We start from the raw sequence: 19,265 nt of genomic DNA on the forward strand, positions 1-19,265 counted from the left end.
TGAACAAAGTGTTGTGAGTTGGAGCCAGTCAGCAGTCCACTTTCTCCCCATCCCTGGTGTCAGCAGGGACTAGTGGAAAGGTGAACCTCCACACCCAACGAGCAGTGAGACTGAATGAAGAAGTCAAGAGATGACGCAGCCAACAATCCACTTCACCCATTCTCTGGGTGCCAGAGGTGCCCAGAGGGAAATGAGCTCCCACCACCACCACCACTTGGCATCAACTCAGGGGAAGTGGTACCAAGTGGGGAGCTTATGCTCCATCCTGCAGCATCAGAGTGCTGTGAGTTAGCCCTCCACTACTTCTCTCTTGCTGAGAAGCATGACTCATCAGGAAGCTGTTCTTATACCCCCTCTACTCAGAGGCAACAAAGGGGTGTAAACTGGCGCCCAACTTTTGTCAGGAAGATTATCAGTGAGGCAGCTGTTGAACTTGCATCCCATCAGTCTATACCAAGACAGTATGAGTCACTGCTTTACTTTTCCCAGGGTGGTTGTCAGTAGGGCCCAGTCAGAAGCTGAATCTACACAGCCACCCAGTCCTGGCATTACAGCTTAACAAGGATTTTTACCTATTATAAAAATAGAATGCAATCTAGAATTCTCATAAAGTGATATCAAATATGCCCAGGATACCACTGAAAATCACTCCCCATACCAAAAGCCAGAAAACTATAAAGTGAATGAGAGAAAACAATCAACAGATTCAACACTGAGATGAACCAAGTTTTTGATAAACTATCTGACAAAGATCTTATTTAACCAATCCATTTTTTAAATTCTTGACATTAACAGAACTATACTGAAGTTTATTAACATTCCACTCTTAAATTTCTTATCGACAAACAGGGATAAAACTCCTAAGCCAAAACCCTCAAACAAAACTAAAAATAGGGAGAAGCTTATAAAACTAAATATGGATTCCAGCATTAACAGCTGAACAGAGAATGATTTTTAAATTAGTAGCGGATGATAAAGTTGTGCAGAAATTGAACACTTACAACTTATCTAAAACTTGGAATCACTGACCAGAAATTACACAGTTGGATCATGGGAAAACAGCAGAAAGAGTTACAAGTAAACCTACACTGTTCCAGCTGCACCCCATGCCGTTCTCAGAAGAAAGCCTGGCACTGACTAGATATTGGGCCAGACTAATACTGGCAACAGAACCAGTGATAGTAGCCTGCCTACTAGAAGAGCCTTCCATTGAGTTGGCAATTTTGATGTGGTGGATCTCACTACTGTTGGCACCTTGGTGCCCGACTATGCAGGAAAGTTAAGTTATTTGGAATGGTGAGTTTATGGGTGGTTTGAGTAGATACAACCAAATTTGCCCAATAGCTTTTCACCTCTGGGGAGCTGGAGTCAATTATGGTGAATCCAGTCCTGCCTTGCATCATAAGTCTGACCAAGGTTTTAGTCAATATAAATGCTTCAACAAGCTATTTTAACTGCTCTTGAAACAAATTAGAAAATGCTAAGTCTCAGGAAAGTTGTTTTAAAAGAACCAAGTGGAAATTACAAAACTAAAAAATATAATACTCAAAATAAAAATTCTCTGGACAGGCTAAGCAGTAGAATGGAAGTGTCAGACAACAGACACAGCAAACAGATCAAAACAATTTAGCCAACCTAAAATTGAAAATGGACTGGGGAACTGGGGGTGGAGGACAGAGTTTCAGAGACCCAAAAACAGAAGCGCTAAGATTCTTATCAGAGTCCCAGAAGAAGAGAAGGTGGGATTTTAAAAGTATTCTAAAATATATTATCTAAAAAATTCCAAGCTGTGGTGAAACACATTAACTCAATGAAAGAAACCCACACCAAGATAAATAAAACTAAAGACATCCACACCAAGATACATCGTAACTTAATTTCTGAAAACTAAAGGCAAAGAAAAATTATTGAAAGCAGCCAGAAAAAAACAATAAATTACTTACAGGGGAACACAGATTCCAATGACAACAAATTTCTGATTTGAAACCACAGAGAACAGAAGAAAATAGCACGTTTTCCATGGCTAAAAGAAAAAGAACGGTACATTGTGAATTCTATATACAGCAAAAATATCCTTCAGGAATGAAGGGAAATAAAGTTATCCTGAAAAAATGACTTTAAAAGTTCTCTAAATAGAAAGGAAATGAAAGCAGAAGGCTGGGACTTCAGAAAGGAAAAAAGAACATTGGAATATATAAGATCATGAGTAAGTATAATAAGAATATTATACAATGCATGAGTTTCATAAATCATATTTGCTGGTTGAAGCAAAATTTATCACACCATCTGGTGTGATGTTCAATGTTACTAAGAGAAAACACTTAAGAAAATTATATTTCATAAGAGAGCAGACAAAAGTACCTAAATGGAAGTAAAGGACTGCACTTCACTGGAAGTAGTAAAACATCCACAACAGAAGACAGTGATAAATTACATATGAATATTCCAGTACCGAGAACCACCAGTAAAAAGTCTATACAAAGAGATACACTTAAAAACACTACTAATCAAGATGGAATCAAAAAATATATATCCAGATAACCCACAAGGAGGAAAGCAGCAAGAATGAAAGAAACCAGAAAGAGGAACAAGCCATAGTACTAAGCAGACTTGAAGTTCTAATATATCAACAGTTACCTTAAGTATAAACAGTCTATACCAATTAAGAGAGACGGGAAGAGTGGTTTTTTTAAAATGATCTAACAATATGTTGTACTCCCCCCCCCCAAAAAAATCCATCTTAAATACAACAGGTAAAGTTAAAGTATGGAAAAAGACATACCATGTAAATATTGATTTTTTTAAAAAAAGCAAGAGTGGCAATATTATTATCAATAAAGTAGACTTAAGAGTAAATAAAATTACTAGCAATTTTAGCAAGAGCAAAAGAGACACTACATAATGATAAAAGGAACAACCCACCAGGAGATATGACAAACTTACGTACACATCAAATGACAGAGCCTCAAAGTACAAGAAGTAAAAACTGATAAAAGGAAAAACAGACAAATCCACAATTACAGTTGGAAATCTAGAAATACCACACTCTCATTAATTGGTAGAACTACTAGACAGAAAATCAGTAAGAATATAGAAGAACTGGACAATAAAATCCACCAAAAAGATCGAATTCTCATGTATATAACACTCCATCCAACAGAATACACATTCATTTCAAGCACACATGGAAGGGTCATCAAGATAGACCTCATCCTGGGTCATAAAACACATGTCAACTAAGAGAATGAAAATTATACAGAGTAAATTTCCTTATCATAATAGAATCAAGCTAAAAAGTCACTCACAGTAAAACTAAAAATCAGTGACAGTGAAAACAGGAAAATCTCCAAATACTCAGAAGCTGCGTAACACACTACTAAATACTAAATATTCCAAGGACTGAAGAGGAAATTTAAAAACCCATAAAACTGAATGAAAATACGAGAATATGTGGGACACTACTAAAGCAGTGCCGAAATGAAAATATAAAGTACTAAATTTGTACATCAGAGAAAAAGAAAGGTCTCAAATCAATAATCTAAAAGACACGAACAGACATTTCACCACAGAGGTGAATATTTCCTTCTGAATACAGAAGGAAAATAAGGACATGAAAGACATTCAACATCACTAGCCTTTGGAGAAATGCAAATTAAAACTACAATGAGCTATCACTACACAGCAACAACACCAAATGCTGGGAAGGGTACAACAAAGCTAGAACACTGGTGGAAACTGCTGATGGGAATGTAAATGGTAGAGCTGCTCTGGAAAACAATTCGGCAGTTTTTTATAAGACTAAACAAGCAACCAGCAGCAACTGCACTCTTGGACATTTATCCCAGAAAAACTTAGGCTCACAAAAACACCTGTACAAAATGTTCATAGCAACTTTATTTACAATAGCCACAGACTAAAAATAACTCAAAGTATCCTTCAACAAGTAAATGGTTAAGGAAACCATGGTACATCAATAACACGGAGGAACAAACTATACATAAGGATACATACGCTGATCCCACCTATATAACTTTTTTTCAATGACAAAATTATAGAAACAGAATAGATCAGTGCTTGCCAAGGGTTAGAAACTGGGGGTGGGGGGGTGAATATGGCTCTAAAGGACATGATGGATACTTGTGATAAACAGGTCTGTATCTTGACTATCTCAATGTCAATATCCTGGTCATGACATTGTACTGGATTTCTTATTACTGACAAGTGCATGTGAATCTATAATTTTTTCTAAATAAACAGTCAATTTTTAAAAAGCAAATAGAAAAAAATTGCCATTTACAGAAATATATACACTCGATTATGAATCAGTCATGGTATTGTCCACTTCTATAAGGACAACCGAATCCAACAAAGAGGATCCAGCTACCTCTTTTCACAGAATCCTGACTAAGGGTGGAATCATCTTTACGGATAACAGTAAACATTATCCTTTGATGTCTGAATGCTGTCTACAACATTCTGGCCAAGTAGTGTCAATGAGCAAACTTGAATATCTTCAATGACAGAAGACCCACTTATCTATCCATTTATAGATAAACACTTTGAAAAAGTGTTACAGAAGAAGTTTCTCCTTAAGAGTTATACTCTGAAACTAAGGTACAAACTTCAGACCTATCTTTTTGACTAGCAAGCTTAGAGTAAACATATAATCACAATATACTCATACATATACACACACAGAGCCAAATTCAACAATAAAAGTTCACAGTCAATAGATTGGAAAGTGCCTCAATTAATGCCAATTCTTGCTACTTTTAGGGAAACTGAGGGGCCTTACCATCTGTAACACCCAAATATCTGTACCTAATAGTACATATTTACTGTGACATTTCTTATCAATTCATGTCTGACAATTCATTTAGCCCTGTCATGAGCTCCTAATAAACAGGTAAACACACAGTAATTATACCCATGTTCTAGAATTAGAAACATCAGATCTGACCTAAGAAATAATTCCAACTATAAAAAAGTAGTAGTTTGGAGAAGTCAAAACACCATTAATAAATAAGGCTAACTTTCAAATCAGTCAAAGACTAACTGAATAATTTATCATATTAGACTAACCAAAACATACAATTCTCAGTTACATTATGTACCTGCATTCATTTCTGGTCTTAAAAGCTTGAGGCTGAAATCAAAGAAAATTACAATCCAGAACAAAGTTCCATTGTGCCCTCCTTTTGGATCAAAATCTCCAAAATTGAATCAATCCTAAAAATTCAAATGAACCACACCTAGAATTCTGATGCTAGACAGTCACTTTGGAAATTCGTAATCAATCCCAGGGACGGGGGAGCCTGGTGGGCTGCCGTCTATGGGGTCGCACAGAGTCGGACATGACTGAAGCGACTTAGTAGTAGTAGTAGCCCTTCATGTTAACAGACGGTGAAACTGGGACCATAAAAATTAAGCAAGTTGACAAAGTAGGCAGCAGACTCAAACACTGGTCTTCAGTTTTCTGATCCACTGTTCTTTCCAGTTTATCACACAGCCTTCCAATCAAGCAAGTATTTTGAACACCCAGGCTGAGAAACAATTCTAAGGCCTATTAACTATGTTAAGGGAGCATGTGCTTAAAACAATTTTTCCAGTTAGAGCAGTAAGTTCTCTAGGGATCAGTTCACATTCTCTTCCCCTAGCACCCTTGTAATCAGCAGAGGAGAATTTGAGAGAATATGGGCAGTGATCATGGAACACCACAGAACAGTGTGATATAAACCATGGCATTTAAGCCTAACCAATCCAGTGGTATTAACGCTTTTCATTCCTCTCAGCACACTCCTGTTGTTAACACTTCTACCCAAGAATAGAGAAAACTAAATAGCTGAAAACAATGGAGTCCACAGTCGGGCTTCAAAGAAAGCCACACACTCTCCAAAATCATATACAAAATGTCTACAGCTACACTGGCCCTCAAATGGTTAATAACCTCAAATAACTAAAGTACCACCATTCCAACTCCACCACCACTCAATATATAATGAAAACAAAGGTATTCTGCTACAAGTTAGTAACACATTAGAGAGCTTCCCTGGTGGCTCAGACAGTAAAGAATCTGCCTGCAATGCAGGAGACCTGGGTTTGATCCCTGGACCAGGATGATCCCCTGGAGAAGGGAATGTTAACCCACTCCAGTATTCTTGCCTGGAGAATTCCACGGACAGAGGAGCCTGGCAGGCTACAGTCTGTGGGGTCACAAAGAGTTCGACAAGACTGAGTGACTGCATAAAATAACATACTAGTAGTGTTAATTGCCCAGTCACGTCCGACTCTATGCAACCCCATGGACAGTCAGGCTCTTCTATCCACAGGATTCTTCAGGCAAGAATACTGGAGTGGTTGCCATTCCCTTCTCCAGATCTTCCTGACCCAGGGATGGAACCTGTATCTCCTGCATTGCAGGCAGATTCGTTACCGTCTGAGCCACCAGGGAGGCCCGTAACAAAACATTAAGCCCTGTACTGTTTATGACTAATCAAGAATACAAGTTTACCTATTTTTCTTTTTCTATAATAAAAATCAAGAAGGTGAGTGACTCCTGCAAATATAAGATATTAAGTGGTATAAACTATGGCTACTTCTTTAAACATTCAGGGAGTAAATTAAATCAGTATTCACGGAACCTCAGAATCAGTGGTACCAATAAAATCAAAATATGAAGGCAAATTTTGCCAATTACTTCAACTGAGTTCACAGCATATAAAATTAAGCAACTGCTATCGTAGGAAAAGACATGTGAACATACTTTCAATTAAAACTTTTGCAGTTGAAGAATTTCTACCTTTTATACCATATATAAAAGTACTAACAGGGCTTCAAAGTAACTTAATCAACCAAACCAACCTCCTCACCAACATTTCACTATTTGAATGAGAGAACTCTCAAGTCCAAGACAATTCAATATAAAAACAAGTAATATTTTCATATGGCAAGCAGCAAAATTAACAAAGCATTTTAACAACTTAATGTAGTATGATCTCATTTGCCTGGAGAATCCCAGGGACGGGGAGCCTGGTGGGCTGCCGTCTCTGGGATCGCGCAGTCAGATACGACTGAAGCAACTTAGCAGCAGCAGCATTTGTGTGGGAAAAAGATATATAATAGAATATACTTGTATGTGTTGAAATATGAAGTTACCCAACAAAGCTTTTATCAGTGGTTGCCTGAGATTAAGAAATATATAACCCAGAGATGGTGTGGGAGATTCTCTTTTTACTGCAACTTCCTCTATGTAATTTACAATTTTGCACTATTCCAAGTATACCTATTCAAAAAAATCTGCATGCAAGTATTTCAAAAGTCAAAGATCGGATCATGGCTGCAATTAGAATGGTGGCATCGAGGATGGAGAAAAACAAACAGATTTGAAATTTAAGATGTAGAAATGTCAAGATTTGGTGACTATTAGGACTTGCTAAGAAAAAAAAGGAGTTAAAAACAGCTCTAAGGTTTCTGGCAAGGGAAATGATAAGTGTCACTTATTAAGACAGGAAACATCAAAACCAAAGATAAATTCAGCATGCATATGTTCAGTTTAAGATGTCTTCAAGATACCAGGTAAAGTAATCAAGTTCAGTCAAGCATACATGCAAGTTGGGAGCAGACAGAGTAAAGATCTAGAACAGAATTTCCTTGCAAAGCAGACTGAGATGCAGAAAGCCAAAGTAGTCAGATGTTAAGAAAGTCAAGGAAGAGTGTTTTCAAGAGATCTCGAATCTGCCTCTGTCTCCCCCACCCCTTTCCTAAACTATAGACTCACTTTTAAAACTGTCTTTTCCGAGATGGTAACATTATCTTGTACTGAGCTCCTTCCACACCAGGCCTACCTACTGCCAGGCACTTTACATCTCTTTTTTCCCTAACACAAAATGCTATAGCCTGACAGAAACCTATTACCACTTCCATTTTACGGATAAGAAAATTGAGCCTCTGAAAGATAAAATAATTTGCCCAAAGATCATACATCTAATAAGCAGCAGCAGAATTCTATTCTAAAATTCATGTAGTCTTATCTATCCATCAATATTTAACAACTGGATCCCTTTCCTCTCCACTTTATCCCTCTCACTGGAGTCAATAATATCCTGGTCATGTCACTTCCCCTGATTAGAGAGTTGAGTTCAGTGACTCCCCAAAGCTTCCTATCATCTACAATGATGGGGGCCACACGCTCAATTACCTCCTCCCTATCCCATTCAGTTCAGTTCAGTCGCTCAGTCGTGTCCGACTCTTTGCAACCCCATGAATCGCAGCACGACAGGCCTCCCTGTCCATCACCTGCTCCTGGAGTTCACTCAAACTCACGTCCATCAAGTCGGTGATGCCATCCAGCCATCTCATCCTCTGTCGTCCCCTTCTCCTCCTGTCCCCAATCCCTCCCAGCATCAGGGTCTTTTCCAATGAGTCAACTCTTAGAATGAGGTGGCCAAGTATTGGCGTTTCAGCCTCAGCATCAGTCCTTCCAAAGAAATCCCAGGGCTGATCTCCTTTAGAATGGACTGGTTGGATCTCCTTGCAGTCCAAGGGACTCTCAAGAGTCTTCTCCAACACCACAGGTCAAAAGCATCAATTCTTTGGCGCTCAGCTTTCTTCACAGTCCAACTCTCACATCCATACATGACCACTGGAAAAACCATAGCCTTGACTAGATGGACCTTTGTTGGCAAAGTAATGTCTCTGCTTTTGAATATGCTATCCAGGTTGGTCATAACTTTCCTTCCAAGGAGTAAGCAGCTTTTAATTTCATGGCTGCAATCACCTATCCCATTAGGACAACCTTAATCTCTCTGGGTCCACACTAAATTATTCACAATTCCCCAAACACCATTCAACTTTATACCTCTAACTCTCTGCCCTCTTATTCTTCTTGCTCAAATTCTATTCATGTTTGATAAATAAGACCAAAATGTAACATCTTTCTGCAGTTTCTCTTACCCACTTCTCCAGCCTAAATTAACTGCTCCAAAACGTTGGGAATTTGTAGGGATAGTTTAAACTACCTACAATCAAAAGTTTTAAATGTTTTAATTGCTCCATCATTTGAGAGCTCAAAGAACTCTATATATACACCTTGATTACGGCACTTACAATATCAAATAGTCATTCTGTCCATCTCTCTCCACAGATGCAGGGGCAGAGGCCAAGTCTTACTTGTTGCCCCAGGACTTGGGAGAGTCCCTCACTCACAGCAGTTTAGCAACTATTTCGCAAACCAATCAAGCAAAGTAAAAGCTTTTCTGGTTTTCATTCTGACACCTGAAATTCTAAAACCTAAAATGCTTAACTATTTTATCTTAAAAATAAATTGTCCCTAAATAATAATAAACTATCCAGACTCAAACAACCAAGATTCACAAAGTTCTTCGAAAAAATTATCTTATCATTATTGTATCTATTAATATTACAAAGTTCTACCGCAATATTATAATACAAATTCACATATATTCAGCTAAATATCTGTTCGCTACTTATTTCCCAAGCAACTAATTCTTAACTTCCATAAGGCAAAAAAATTAAGACTCAATCATATTTGATATTAAGAAGTTATTTTAAGCCCATGCCCCACAACAAAGAGTAGCCTCTGCTCACCACAACTAGAAAAAGCCCGCATGCAGCAACGAAGACTCAGCACAACCAAAAACTAATAAAAAAAACAAGGCATTTTTATGTGTAATAAAGGCATCGTGGCTATGTTTCAGTCGCTGTCGTCGTTTAGTCGTGTCCAACTCTTGCAACCCCATGGACTGTGGCCTGCCAGGCTCTTTTGTCCATGGAATTCTCCAGGCAAGAATACTGGAGTGGGTTGCCATTTCCTTCACCAGCGTATCTTCCCAATCCAGGAATCAAACTCAGGTCTCCGGCATTGCAGGCAGATTCTTTTCTGACTAAGCTATGAGGGAAGCCCTATGTTTCAGAGACAAGCTGAAATATCTATGGATTAAGAGATTTCCTTCACAATAATGGCAACACAGGGTAAAATACAGATGAAACAAGACAGATTATGAGCTGAAAACTGTTGAAGGTGGGTAATGATTGGTGATGACTGGTTGATTTTTTCTGCTTTTCAAAATACTGAAACTTTCCTCTAATACACTGTTTTCTTTCTTTTTTTTTTTTTTAAAGAAAAAGATCCAGTGAACACAATACAATAGATCTAGTGGGAAAACAATCCTTTATCTTTACCTAAGGATTCCTTAGATAAATTTATCTTAAGAGTCCTTTATCTAATGGTTCCATTGCTCTAAATTAAAATAAACTAGATGATCTTATATAATACACTTGCCATGGGGATTCTCCAGGAAAGAATACTGAAGTGGGTTGCCATGCCCTCATCCAGGGGATCTTCCCAACCCAGGGATTGAACCCAGGTCTCCCGCATTGCAGGCGGATTCTTTATCATCTGATCCATCAGGGAAGCCAGTATAATATGCTTAACTACAACAAAGCCCAACCTTGTTCATGAGAATAAACTTAGTAGTAGTATATTTTATTTATTATAACAGACAAAATACTACCACACAGACTAAACCACAAAAATACAAGGACACATTCACAACAGAATGATGACTGTATTTTGAAATGTAGAGAAGTAAAGATAAAATAAAAGAAAGAAATGAGTGAGAGAAAATAAGTGAAAGCTTACAGAAGTGGCAAACAGCCCATAATTTGGCTGAGAAACCTAAAATTCTCTAAATGAGGAATTACTCCCACCCTTCCAGGTTATAGTTTTTAATTAGGTCCCAAATGTCATCCTGGGCCAAATTAAACCCAAAAATAAAGTCATCAGTGAAACAGATGCTAAAGATCAAAATGAAGAAAGAGTACAGCCATGTAAATAAATGCAAAGAAACAGGACCAGGGTGAGGGTGAGCAAAGAAAGAAATGGGACCAAACAGTATACACATCTCTACTTCATTTACCCCTATCCTGACTGAAGGCCCATGAAGATGAGAAGTATCCTAACCCGACAAAAAAGACTTGTCAGGTATCTCTAACTATACACACACTAGTATAAAACCCATCTTTAATCAGTCAAAATATAATTCTTGTATACTCATTATCAGCGTGCTTATTTATTTTTAAGGTAATGCACATCTAAGGTTAAAATACAAACTCACAACAGCGGAGAAATCTAGTTTACAATCTCCCCTCCTCCTCACCCTAGGGCTGTTTTGTACTACAAACATGATTATTATTTAACTACTTCTTGAATATCTTACCAAAACTTGGTCAGAAAATTCCTTAAGTTGACCCATGAACGTTCATTCAAGGATCTCAAGTTAAGAACTCATAACAAAGGTAACCATTACTACAAAATGAGAAGAGTGAAAGAAAACACAGTAGATGACAGTCTGAACATCTGCTAAAAGCAAAAATCTGATTATAAACCATGCGCTCCTAAACAAAATTAAAAGATGCCTTGCTAATAAAGAAGTCAAGAAATACCATCTCCAATAAACACAATCAAGAAACAAACCCAATCCTATTAATAGGAGACATTCTACTAAGGCCCAATGGCAGGTAGAACTTTCAAACTGAACTCACAACTGCCCCAAGAGTAAACTGAAAATGGGGATCCAAGAAAGCAAGGAGTGCTTCTGCGGGAGCCATCAATGTCCTGCCCATCTCCAGCACTACCTATCTAGGGAAAGAAGGTGCAGATTACAAGAGTCCCCAGGTACGAGGAGCTAAGAGCCTGGTTTGTCTTTCTCTACTGGGGTCTGGTGTTCAAAGTACATAATTTGTTGAAACAAATGACCAGATAAATGGAAAAGGGTGTCTGTAAATCAAGCTAGCCCAGAAGCCACCGTGCAATTATCTCACAAATGTGAACACCCCTTCCCCATTTAACTCATGTATTGTAAAATACTAATGAAATAATTGAGTTTTAAATGTCTGATACAGAATATGTTACATAATATAAATTCTCATTAAATGTTTCAAGAAAAAAATGAAATGATCAGGATATGCTAAGTCTCATGCGCTTTCATTAATTTTAACCTAGCAACTATTAGATAATTTTTCAAGTTAACTCCAATTATCTAAAATCCAGGGGTTCTTAGTTAACTTTTGAAATTCCCAAATCAGGAATATACAGTCCAGAATAGTTAAATCTACAAAGAAGAAACCTGAGGAAGACAGGAGCCAGGACAGCACCCTATAAAGCCAATGCTTCTCCTGCCTTTACTTTAGTCAGGAGAATGTGTTAGGAAGCATAAGGAATGTCAGAAGTAAGTTTTCATTAGTGCAGTGAATGATATTCAAGTTAATGTGGCTTGGCTCGAAACACTGCAAAGGCATCTCCACTTTTGCATATAAGGGCCTAAGAATCAGCAAATCCAGGATCCCAATACTGTCCACAGTGCACACACAGCCGAAGAGTCCCATCCAGCCCTGTGTTCCACCACTGATCAGGTGATTCTGGGGCTAATGTCTACTGCTGGCAACACTGCATGTAACAGGTGCCACCAAAGCACCTTTCCAGCAAGGCCCCTGATAGACACTGGTACTCCGTTAAGCTTCACAAACAGGTTCCTGTGACTGCTTTTGTGCATGCTTGCTAATCAATGTTTTTATGGATGGCCAAAAAAAAAAAAAAAAAGCCTTTCTAACTTGTAAATTGTTAAATTGATCTGTATCGTAAACCTTCAGGATACTCCACTTTCCTACCACCACTGATGTTTTTGTGATAGTCCTCCTCATACTTATCTCACCCTTTAAGGGAGCTGTAAGTTTTCAATGCAAACAAGGGATATCTTCATTATCTCCATATTTCCTGAATAGACGACTTGTATTCAGTGTACTCAAATATTTGTTGCTTTAATTTACCATTGACAAATTACAAACCAGTAGAGAAAACTGATAGAATTGTATGTGAGGCTTTGTTTGATATGAGTACATAAGACTGTCGATCATGTATTCATTCAGTTCAGTTCAGTTCAGTTCAGTCGCTCAGTCGTGTCCGACTCTTTGCAACCCCACGAATGGTGTGCTGCCATGGCCAGGCCTCCCTGTCCATCACCATCTCCCCAAGTTCACTCAGACTCACGTCCATCGAGTCAGTGATGCCATCCAGCCATCTCATCCTCTGTCGTCCCCTTCTCTTCCTGCCCCCAATCCCTCCCAGCATCAGAGTCTTTTCCAATGAGTCAACTCTTCGCACAAGGTGGCCAAAGTACTGGAGTTTCAGCTTTAGCATCATTCCTTCCAAAGAAATCCCAGGGCTGATCTCCTTCAGAATGGACTGGTTGGATCTCCTTGCAGTCGAAGGGACTCTCAATTAAACTTCATTAATTAACTAGTTTACAAATAAATACATGTGGGCCTTAAATAACCACCATTTCAATTCTTTGACAACCTAGTGGTGTTTTTGTAACATAAATTAGTTCTCTGGATACATTTCAAAAATATTAATTCACAGTGTTTTAATTCATTAACATCAATTGCAAAGAGTTCAAAGCATCACAATGAGTTTCAAAGTAAGCTTAACCAAAAGTAAACTTTTTCAAATCTGCAAAATAATACTATTATTACATATATAAAAACTAAATGTTACATAATCAAGTCATAAAAAGATATTTTTACTCTGTAGCTAGCCAAGCACTGAACCTTCACTTTGGTTCAAAGTGCATAGCCCACCATTCCACTTTACCACCTACATCACAAAAACTCATCTCTCACAGTTTTTAACAACCTGAAATGTACAGAGGTGGCAGTTAAACGTTCCTGTGTCATTTCAATTTGTAATTGATTCTACAAAAAGAGTTATCCGGTGAGGGGAAAGAATTCAGAACTTTAAGTGCATGTTTATATATTCCTGCAATTCTAATGTGTGGCCAGATAAGCAAGCACTTTCTATAATCTCTTACTATATAGCTTTATTACCAGTAATGTATCAAAATCTTAGGAAATGTATAGCAATTGCCTGAGACTTTGTCCAGGTAAATAACAATGACTATAACTTACAAGACAACTTTCCAAACTTAAAAATACTTTTATAAGATGCATCAAATTAAAAACCTAATTTTGAAACAGAGAAGTGTGACATTATTCTGCGGTTACTTTTGTAACCCAAACACTCATCTCTTTTAGCGGTGGAAATGAATATATTCCTTTAAAAGTGCCAGTAAACAAAACACATACATAGAATATAATTTTAAGTATCAACATCCAAATATTATAGTATAAAAAGTCACCTTCTACAACTGACCTAATAATTTTCCCTTACCATATACATTGGGCTTCCCAGGTGGCGCTAGAGGTAAAGAATCTGCCCACCAATGCAGGAGACTTTAGAAACGTAGGTTCAATCCCTGGGTTGGGAAGATCCCCAGGAGTAGGAAATGGCACCCCACTCCAGTATTCTTGCCTGGGAAATCCCATGGGCAGAAGAGCCTGGTGGGCTACAGTCCATAGGGTTGCAAAGAGTCGGACACAACTGAGCACTACCACAGTGGTAGTTTAGTCACTAACATGCAAGCAAACCAAATTTAGGAAAATATATGCTTTAATGGATCTTAACCTACTTCCACTACCCCCGGAATTTTAAATTCCAACTATTTTCATGCTAATTATCTCCTAGGAAAAAGAAGAACGTATTTTTTTTAAGTACATACATTTTAGCCACCATGGGCCTCCCTGGTGGCTAAGACAGTAAAGAATCTGCTTGCAATGAGGGAGAGATTACTTCCAGGTATTCTACATAATCTATTGATTAAAAGAATTACAAAAAAAAAAAATCCCAAGAAGAGTATTTAACACAAACTTAAAAATGATATAAAGGTACTTCAAAGTGAACAACTATGTATTTTAGCATAGTTTCTTGACAAAAGATTCCAACCCTTTAGCACTATATAATTACTATAAATACAAATGTAGTATCACTATCAATATATTCATGCTCTATATTAACATATATTTTAACGCAAATCCTTATTAACTGAAAACAAGAATAACCCAAAAGATTTTTTAAAATGTGCTAAGTCACCATAGTTAATTCCTGTTAAAATGTTTCACTTCTTAATTACTTTTCAGTAACTCCACTGTAATTAAAAAAATAAGAGTCTTGAATTATGATAACAAAAGATGGTCAGCATTAAAGAAAAAATTGGTCAAGATCATGCTATATTTCAAGAACTCTGATTAAGCAACCACTTGCTGTTAACAATCTTTTAAAGATATTTTAAAGGTACTACTACAAAATAATACACTGTACTACTAATTTCTCTTTAATCCAAACCCCCAAGCGTTGTATATCAAATGGAAATCATTCAAACAGAAATTCTTTCAATGACTCCAATATAAATTAGTCTGACAAATGCATTCAGCTACTAAAAGAAAGCAGTTTGGATAAAGTATCCTCCCAACTAGAAAAGGAACCTACAAGTTCCGGGGAAAGAAGAGATACTTATTAGTAAATGTTTTAAACTTACCAAATCTTTTAGGTCAAGAGTCAACCTTTTTTAAAACCTAATTTAAAAACTTGAAAGAATATTCAATATTGTATATGAATAAATGTTAAAAGCAAGTAGTAAGAGCTAAGTTTCTGTCAGAAAGAAAAGTTATACAAGGTGCCAACTAAATTTGATGGGCGGACGGCCAGATGGGGTAATGACAAAAATCATAGCTAAAGAGTCCTGTGATTTAATTCCAGTATCTGCCCTTAGGTAAGTAGCCTGAACCTACCCCAACAAAGAAAAGCCAGCTCTCATTTTTAAGACTTTCAGGGAATAAGAATTCTGAAACCAACACAGCTTAACATTTCACAAAAAAACATACTGTTTACCAGGGCTGTTCAAAAGATGGATGAAACTAAATAATTCAATACTTCCTATAGCAAGATTCCAGCTCATTCATTCTATTCAGAATCCAATTCAAACTCATGGTGAGAGATCATAAAATATCAAGCTTTACATTACACATTTCACTGTTATGTTCAAGCTCACAAAGATGCAACCAAGAACTGCTTGCGGTTGCAAGCACATACTCTAGAATGTTTTATTTTAATGTTAAGGCTAATGAGTCTTGACCTAAATAGGACCTCACAGGCATGGGGTCTGAAGTAATGAAGATTTTTTCTTCTCCTTTAGCTCAACAAAATACTTAGTAGTTTATCAAATTACCCAGTATTTGATGAAGCCTTCATTCTGCCACAAAATATAATGAACCTTAACAAGTTTCTCATTTATGTTACTGCAGTCAAACATCAAGAAAGTAAAGCACATTTTCACAAATACTTGAAAATGTTACTTTACAATTTAAAGTCAGTAGTGCATAATAACTACAGATCAATATTACAATCTGAAATACAATGTTAAGCACGATCCACTCACTGTGAATCCATCTAAATACAAGCATTCTGAGACATAAAATCAACTAGCATTTTACACATTATCCACGTATAACATCAGATTCCATTTATTTTTTCATTATCCTAACCAAAACAATAGATTTGGCCAAACTATTTCAAATGTATTATATTTGCGGACCATTTTACCAACCCCCTACCAGACCGGAGATAATCACTCCAAAATACAATGTTTCTTAAATTTAAATATTTTCCTTAATCTTTTGGAATGACAACTTTGACAGTAGTTAAGTATTTTTAAGTAAAATATTTTAAATACGCAGGTTGAAAAGAAATTTCAAGGTTTAAATCATTTATGCTTAAATCATTTCAGAGCTAGTCGCTATTCATTTTTCCGGCGATAGTTTTAATGAAGCCAATTAATACCTACATAGTCAAAGTTTAATTCAACTTTTCTCTATGGATCAAAGGGACTGAGCTTACTGAAAAGGATTATTTCAGTCTAGCTTTTGGGTCATTATTGTGTTCGAAACCCCTTACACTTAAGTTACTTTGAAACAAAAACAGAAGTGTAATTACAGATAAAAGGAATTAGTGACTCCAAACTGCAGACAAAAATTCGAGATAACCGTATTTTTTTTTAAATCAACTTAAGAATAAAATGCAAGGCTTTAGTTATTTCAAACTTCCTTCTCAATTGCAACAATAAAGCCAGGTATCAAATGCAAAGCTACTGATTTCAGCTAGAAAAGAAAATGTTTAATGGATGCAACACCTATCGCGGCACACTCCAAGTTTCACGGTCCCAATTAAGAACCGAGCATTCAAATATCATTTCGATCAGATTCTGGTCAAGAGACACAAACTGATGCAGACAGATCGAGACTCCACTGCCTTTGTTCAATAGCTTACGGATGGATAACTAAATGTGCTACAGGTTGATAAGCATTTACCAGGCTTATGAATGCGGCTCCCAAGCTTGAGAAAGGTGCAAGAATGCTAGATGCAAATAATCTTGGATAATTTTTATTAATCACCCACCGAGTTACACACTCCGAAGGAGAGGCCTATTCATCGCTACTATTTATTTCCATGTTTACCTCTCCTCCCTCCCCCAAACCCCCCCCTTCACTTTCTCCTCCCACCCTGTCCCGCCATCTTGGGCCGACAGGAGCAGCCATTACTTAACTAAATGACAGTGCCAACAACTTTCCACACAAATAAACAGAGACTGCACCCCGAATTTCCCTCGGCCTCCCCTGTGAAAAACACAGGGAACGAGGCTCCAAGGAGAAAACACATTCATAAGTAACTGCAAGATTTCTAGAGCAGAAAGACTCAAAAAGTAAACAAGTCACCCAACTTCAGGTAAAACATCGTACCCCTTGAGATGCCTGTCAACAGCCCCATGCAAACTCTTCACCGCCCTAAACTACGTGCAACTTTCCTTCTGGGAGCGGGGACACAAGAAAACCCCAAACGTTGGGTTAACAGTACATTTCCCGAACAGCCTACCTGGAGAAAAAGAAGAAAAACCAAGGGAGGCAAGTAAGTCGGAAATGTGGGGAAATCCGCACACATTTACGAGCCTTTGACCCTAAACAGGCACCTCGGAGAGATCATCGGTTGACCCTCCAAAAGCCGTAAAATAACAGGCAGTTTTGTCGACCCAGTTGAGCTCGGCCCCAAAGCGCTGCCGTCTCTGTTCCTCCAGCTACGAGAGGAGAGAGCGATTTCGCAAGGGAGCAAGCGAGGGATCCGGTGGTAAGGGGAGACCAAAAGCAGAAAATAGTTTTCCGGAAGCCCCTCGGCCCTCGTTCGCGGCCACAATGAGCGCCGGCCGAGCCGCGGGGCCCGGGACGAGAGGGGCGCCGGCCGGGGAGACCGTGTCCGCACTCCAGCCCGCGGCTGCCTTACCTTGCCCAGTAGGGCCTTCGTCCTGGCGCCATCTTCATGAAACCTTACGAACCCGAAGAGGCGGCTGTGGGGAGAGACACACGCGGCTCGTTAGAGCTCCAGCAACCCTCCCGACCCATCCCTGCACGATCCCGAGGCCCCGGCGGCGGCGGATACGGCACCGAGAGCGCCAAGCCCAGGTGCCCGCCCCGCCGCCGCCAGAGGCGAACCGCGCTCGGGCCTCCCCGGAGAGAGGCGCCAACCGTCCGGAGCAGACCGGGCGGGTGGGTGACGGCGACCCATACCTATCCAGTCCGCCGAGCGCCTCTCTCTCCTCGGCTGTCAGGCTCGGGGACGCCTCCTCGCTCTCCCCGCTCGCTTTTCCCGCCGCCATTTTCTTTTCCTCATCACCGAAAGCGGCGGCGGCAGCGGCGGCGGTAGCGAGCGACACTCCGCTGGATTTCATGGAAACGCAGCGAATTCACAACTCCGACGCCGACACCCCCCCGCGGGCCGGGGCCCGCAACGACGCCCCCAACCTCCGCGCGGGACCCGCACACCAACTTTATCGCCACCTCCTCCTCCGCCGCGGGCGGCAGCGACGAAAAATCCCAACGCGGCGGCGGTGAAGGCGGTGGCGGTTGGGGTTGCGGAGCCCCCGGGTCGGCAGCGGCGGCGGCTCGGCTTGTTGGGTCACATCGCGGGGGCGGGCGAGGGGCAGCCACGGGCGGGGGCGGCGGGAACGGCCGGAGCGTGCAGGGTTGAGGGATGTGGGGGGAATTCGTTGGAGAAACAAACTTCCCCGGCACCAGCACAAAGTTGTTGTAATTGTGTCACACAGCGAACCCCACGCCGCCGCCGTGACCCCCCCTCCCTGCCCGGCGGATGCAGCCAATCGAAATGCCCGGCTCGCTTCACGTGACCTTTGTTGACTCACGTCAGCCGTGGCTCCACTCAACTTGCTAGCTGCCCGAGCCCCGCCCACCGAGGCCACCACCTACAGGGAGCAGGAGGCCCGCCAATTCTGACCGATGGTTGGCTGCTG

General features: G+C 39.5%; 1 protein-coding gene across 8 annotated transcripts in view; it reads right to left on the bottom strand.

The window, feature by feature from the left end:
* The window catches only part of KDM6A (lysine demethylase 6A), a 180,346-nt gene extending 161,281 nt beyond the window's left edge, over positions 1-19,065 (bottom strand). For 3 of the 8 annotated variants that reach the window (XM_061410368.1, XM_061410364.1, XM_061410363.1), the window contains exons 1-2: positions 18,526-19,031; positions 18,242-18,305 (exon numbers count right to left, since the gene is read on the bottom strand). In XM_061410368.1, the coding sequence (XP_061266352.1) occupies positions 18,242-18,305; positions 18,526-18,686 (225 nt within the window). In that variant the 5' untranslated portion in view covers positions 18,687-19,031. Of the gene's footprint in view, positions 1-18,241; positions 18,306-18,525 lie in introns of all 8 variants that reach the window. The other 5 variants (XM_061410370.1, XM_061410369.1, XM_061410366.1 and 2 more) reach the window with 4 other exon arrangements.
* Between the last annotated feature and the right edge of the window lie 200 nt (positions 19,066-19,265).

Source organism: Bos javanicus, chromosome X, assembly GCF_032452875.1.
Source record: "Bos javanicus breed banteng chromosome X, ARS-OSU_banteng_1.0, whole genome shotgun sequence".
NCBI lineage: Eukaryota > Metazoa > Chordata > Mammalia > Artiodactyla > Bovidae > Bos > Bos javanicus.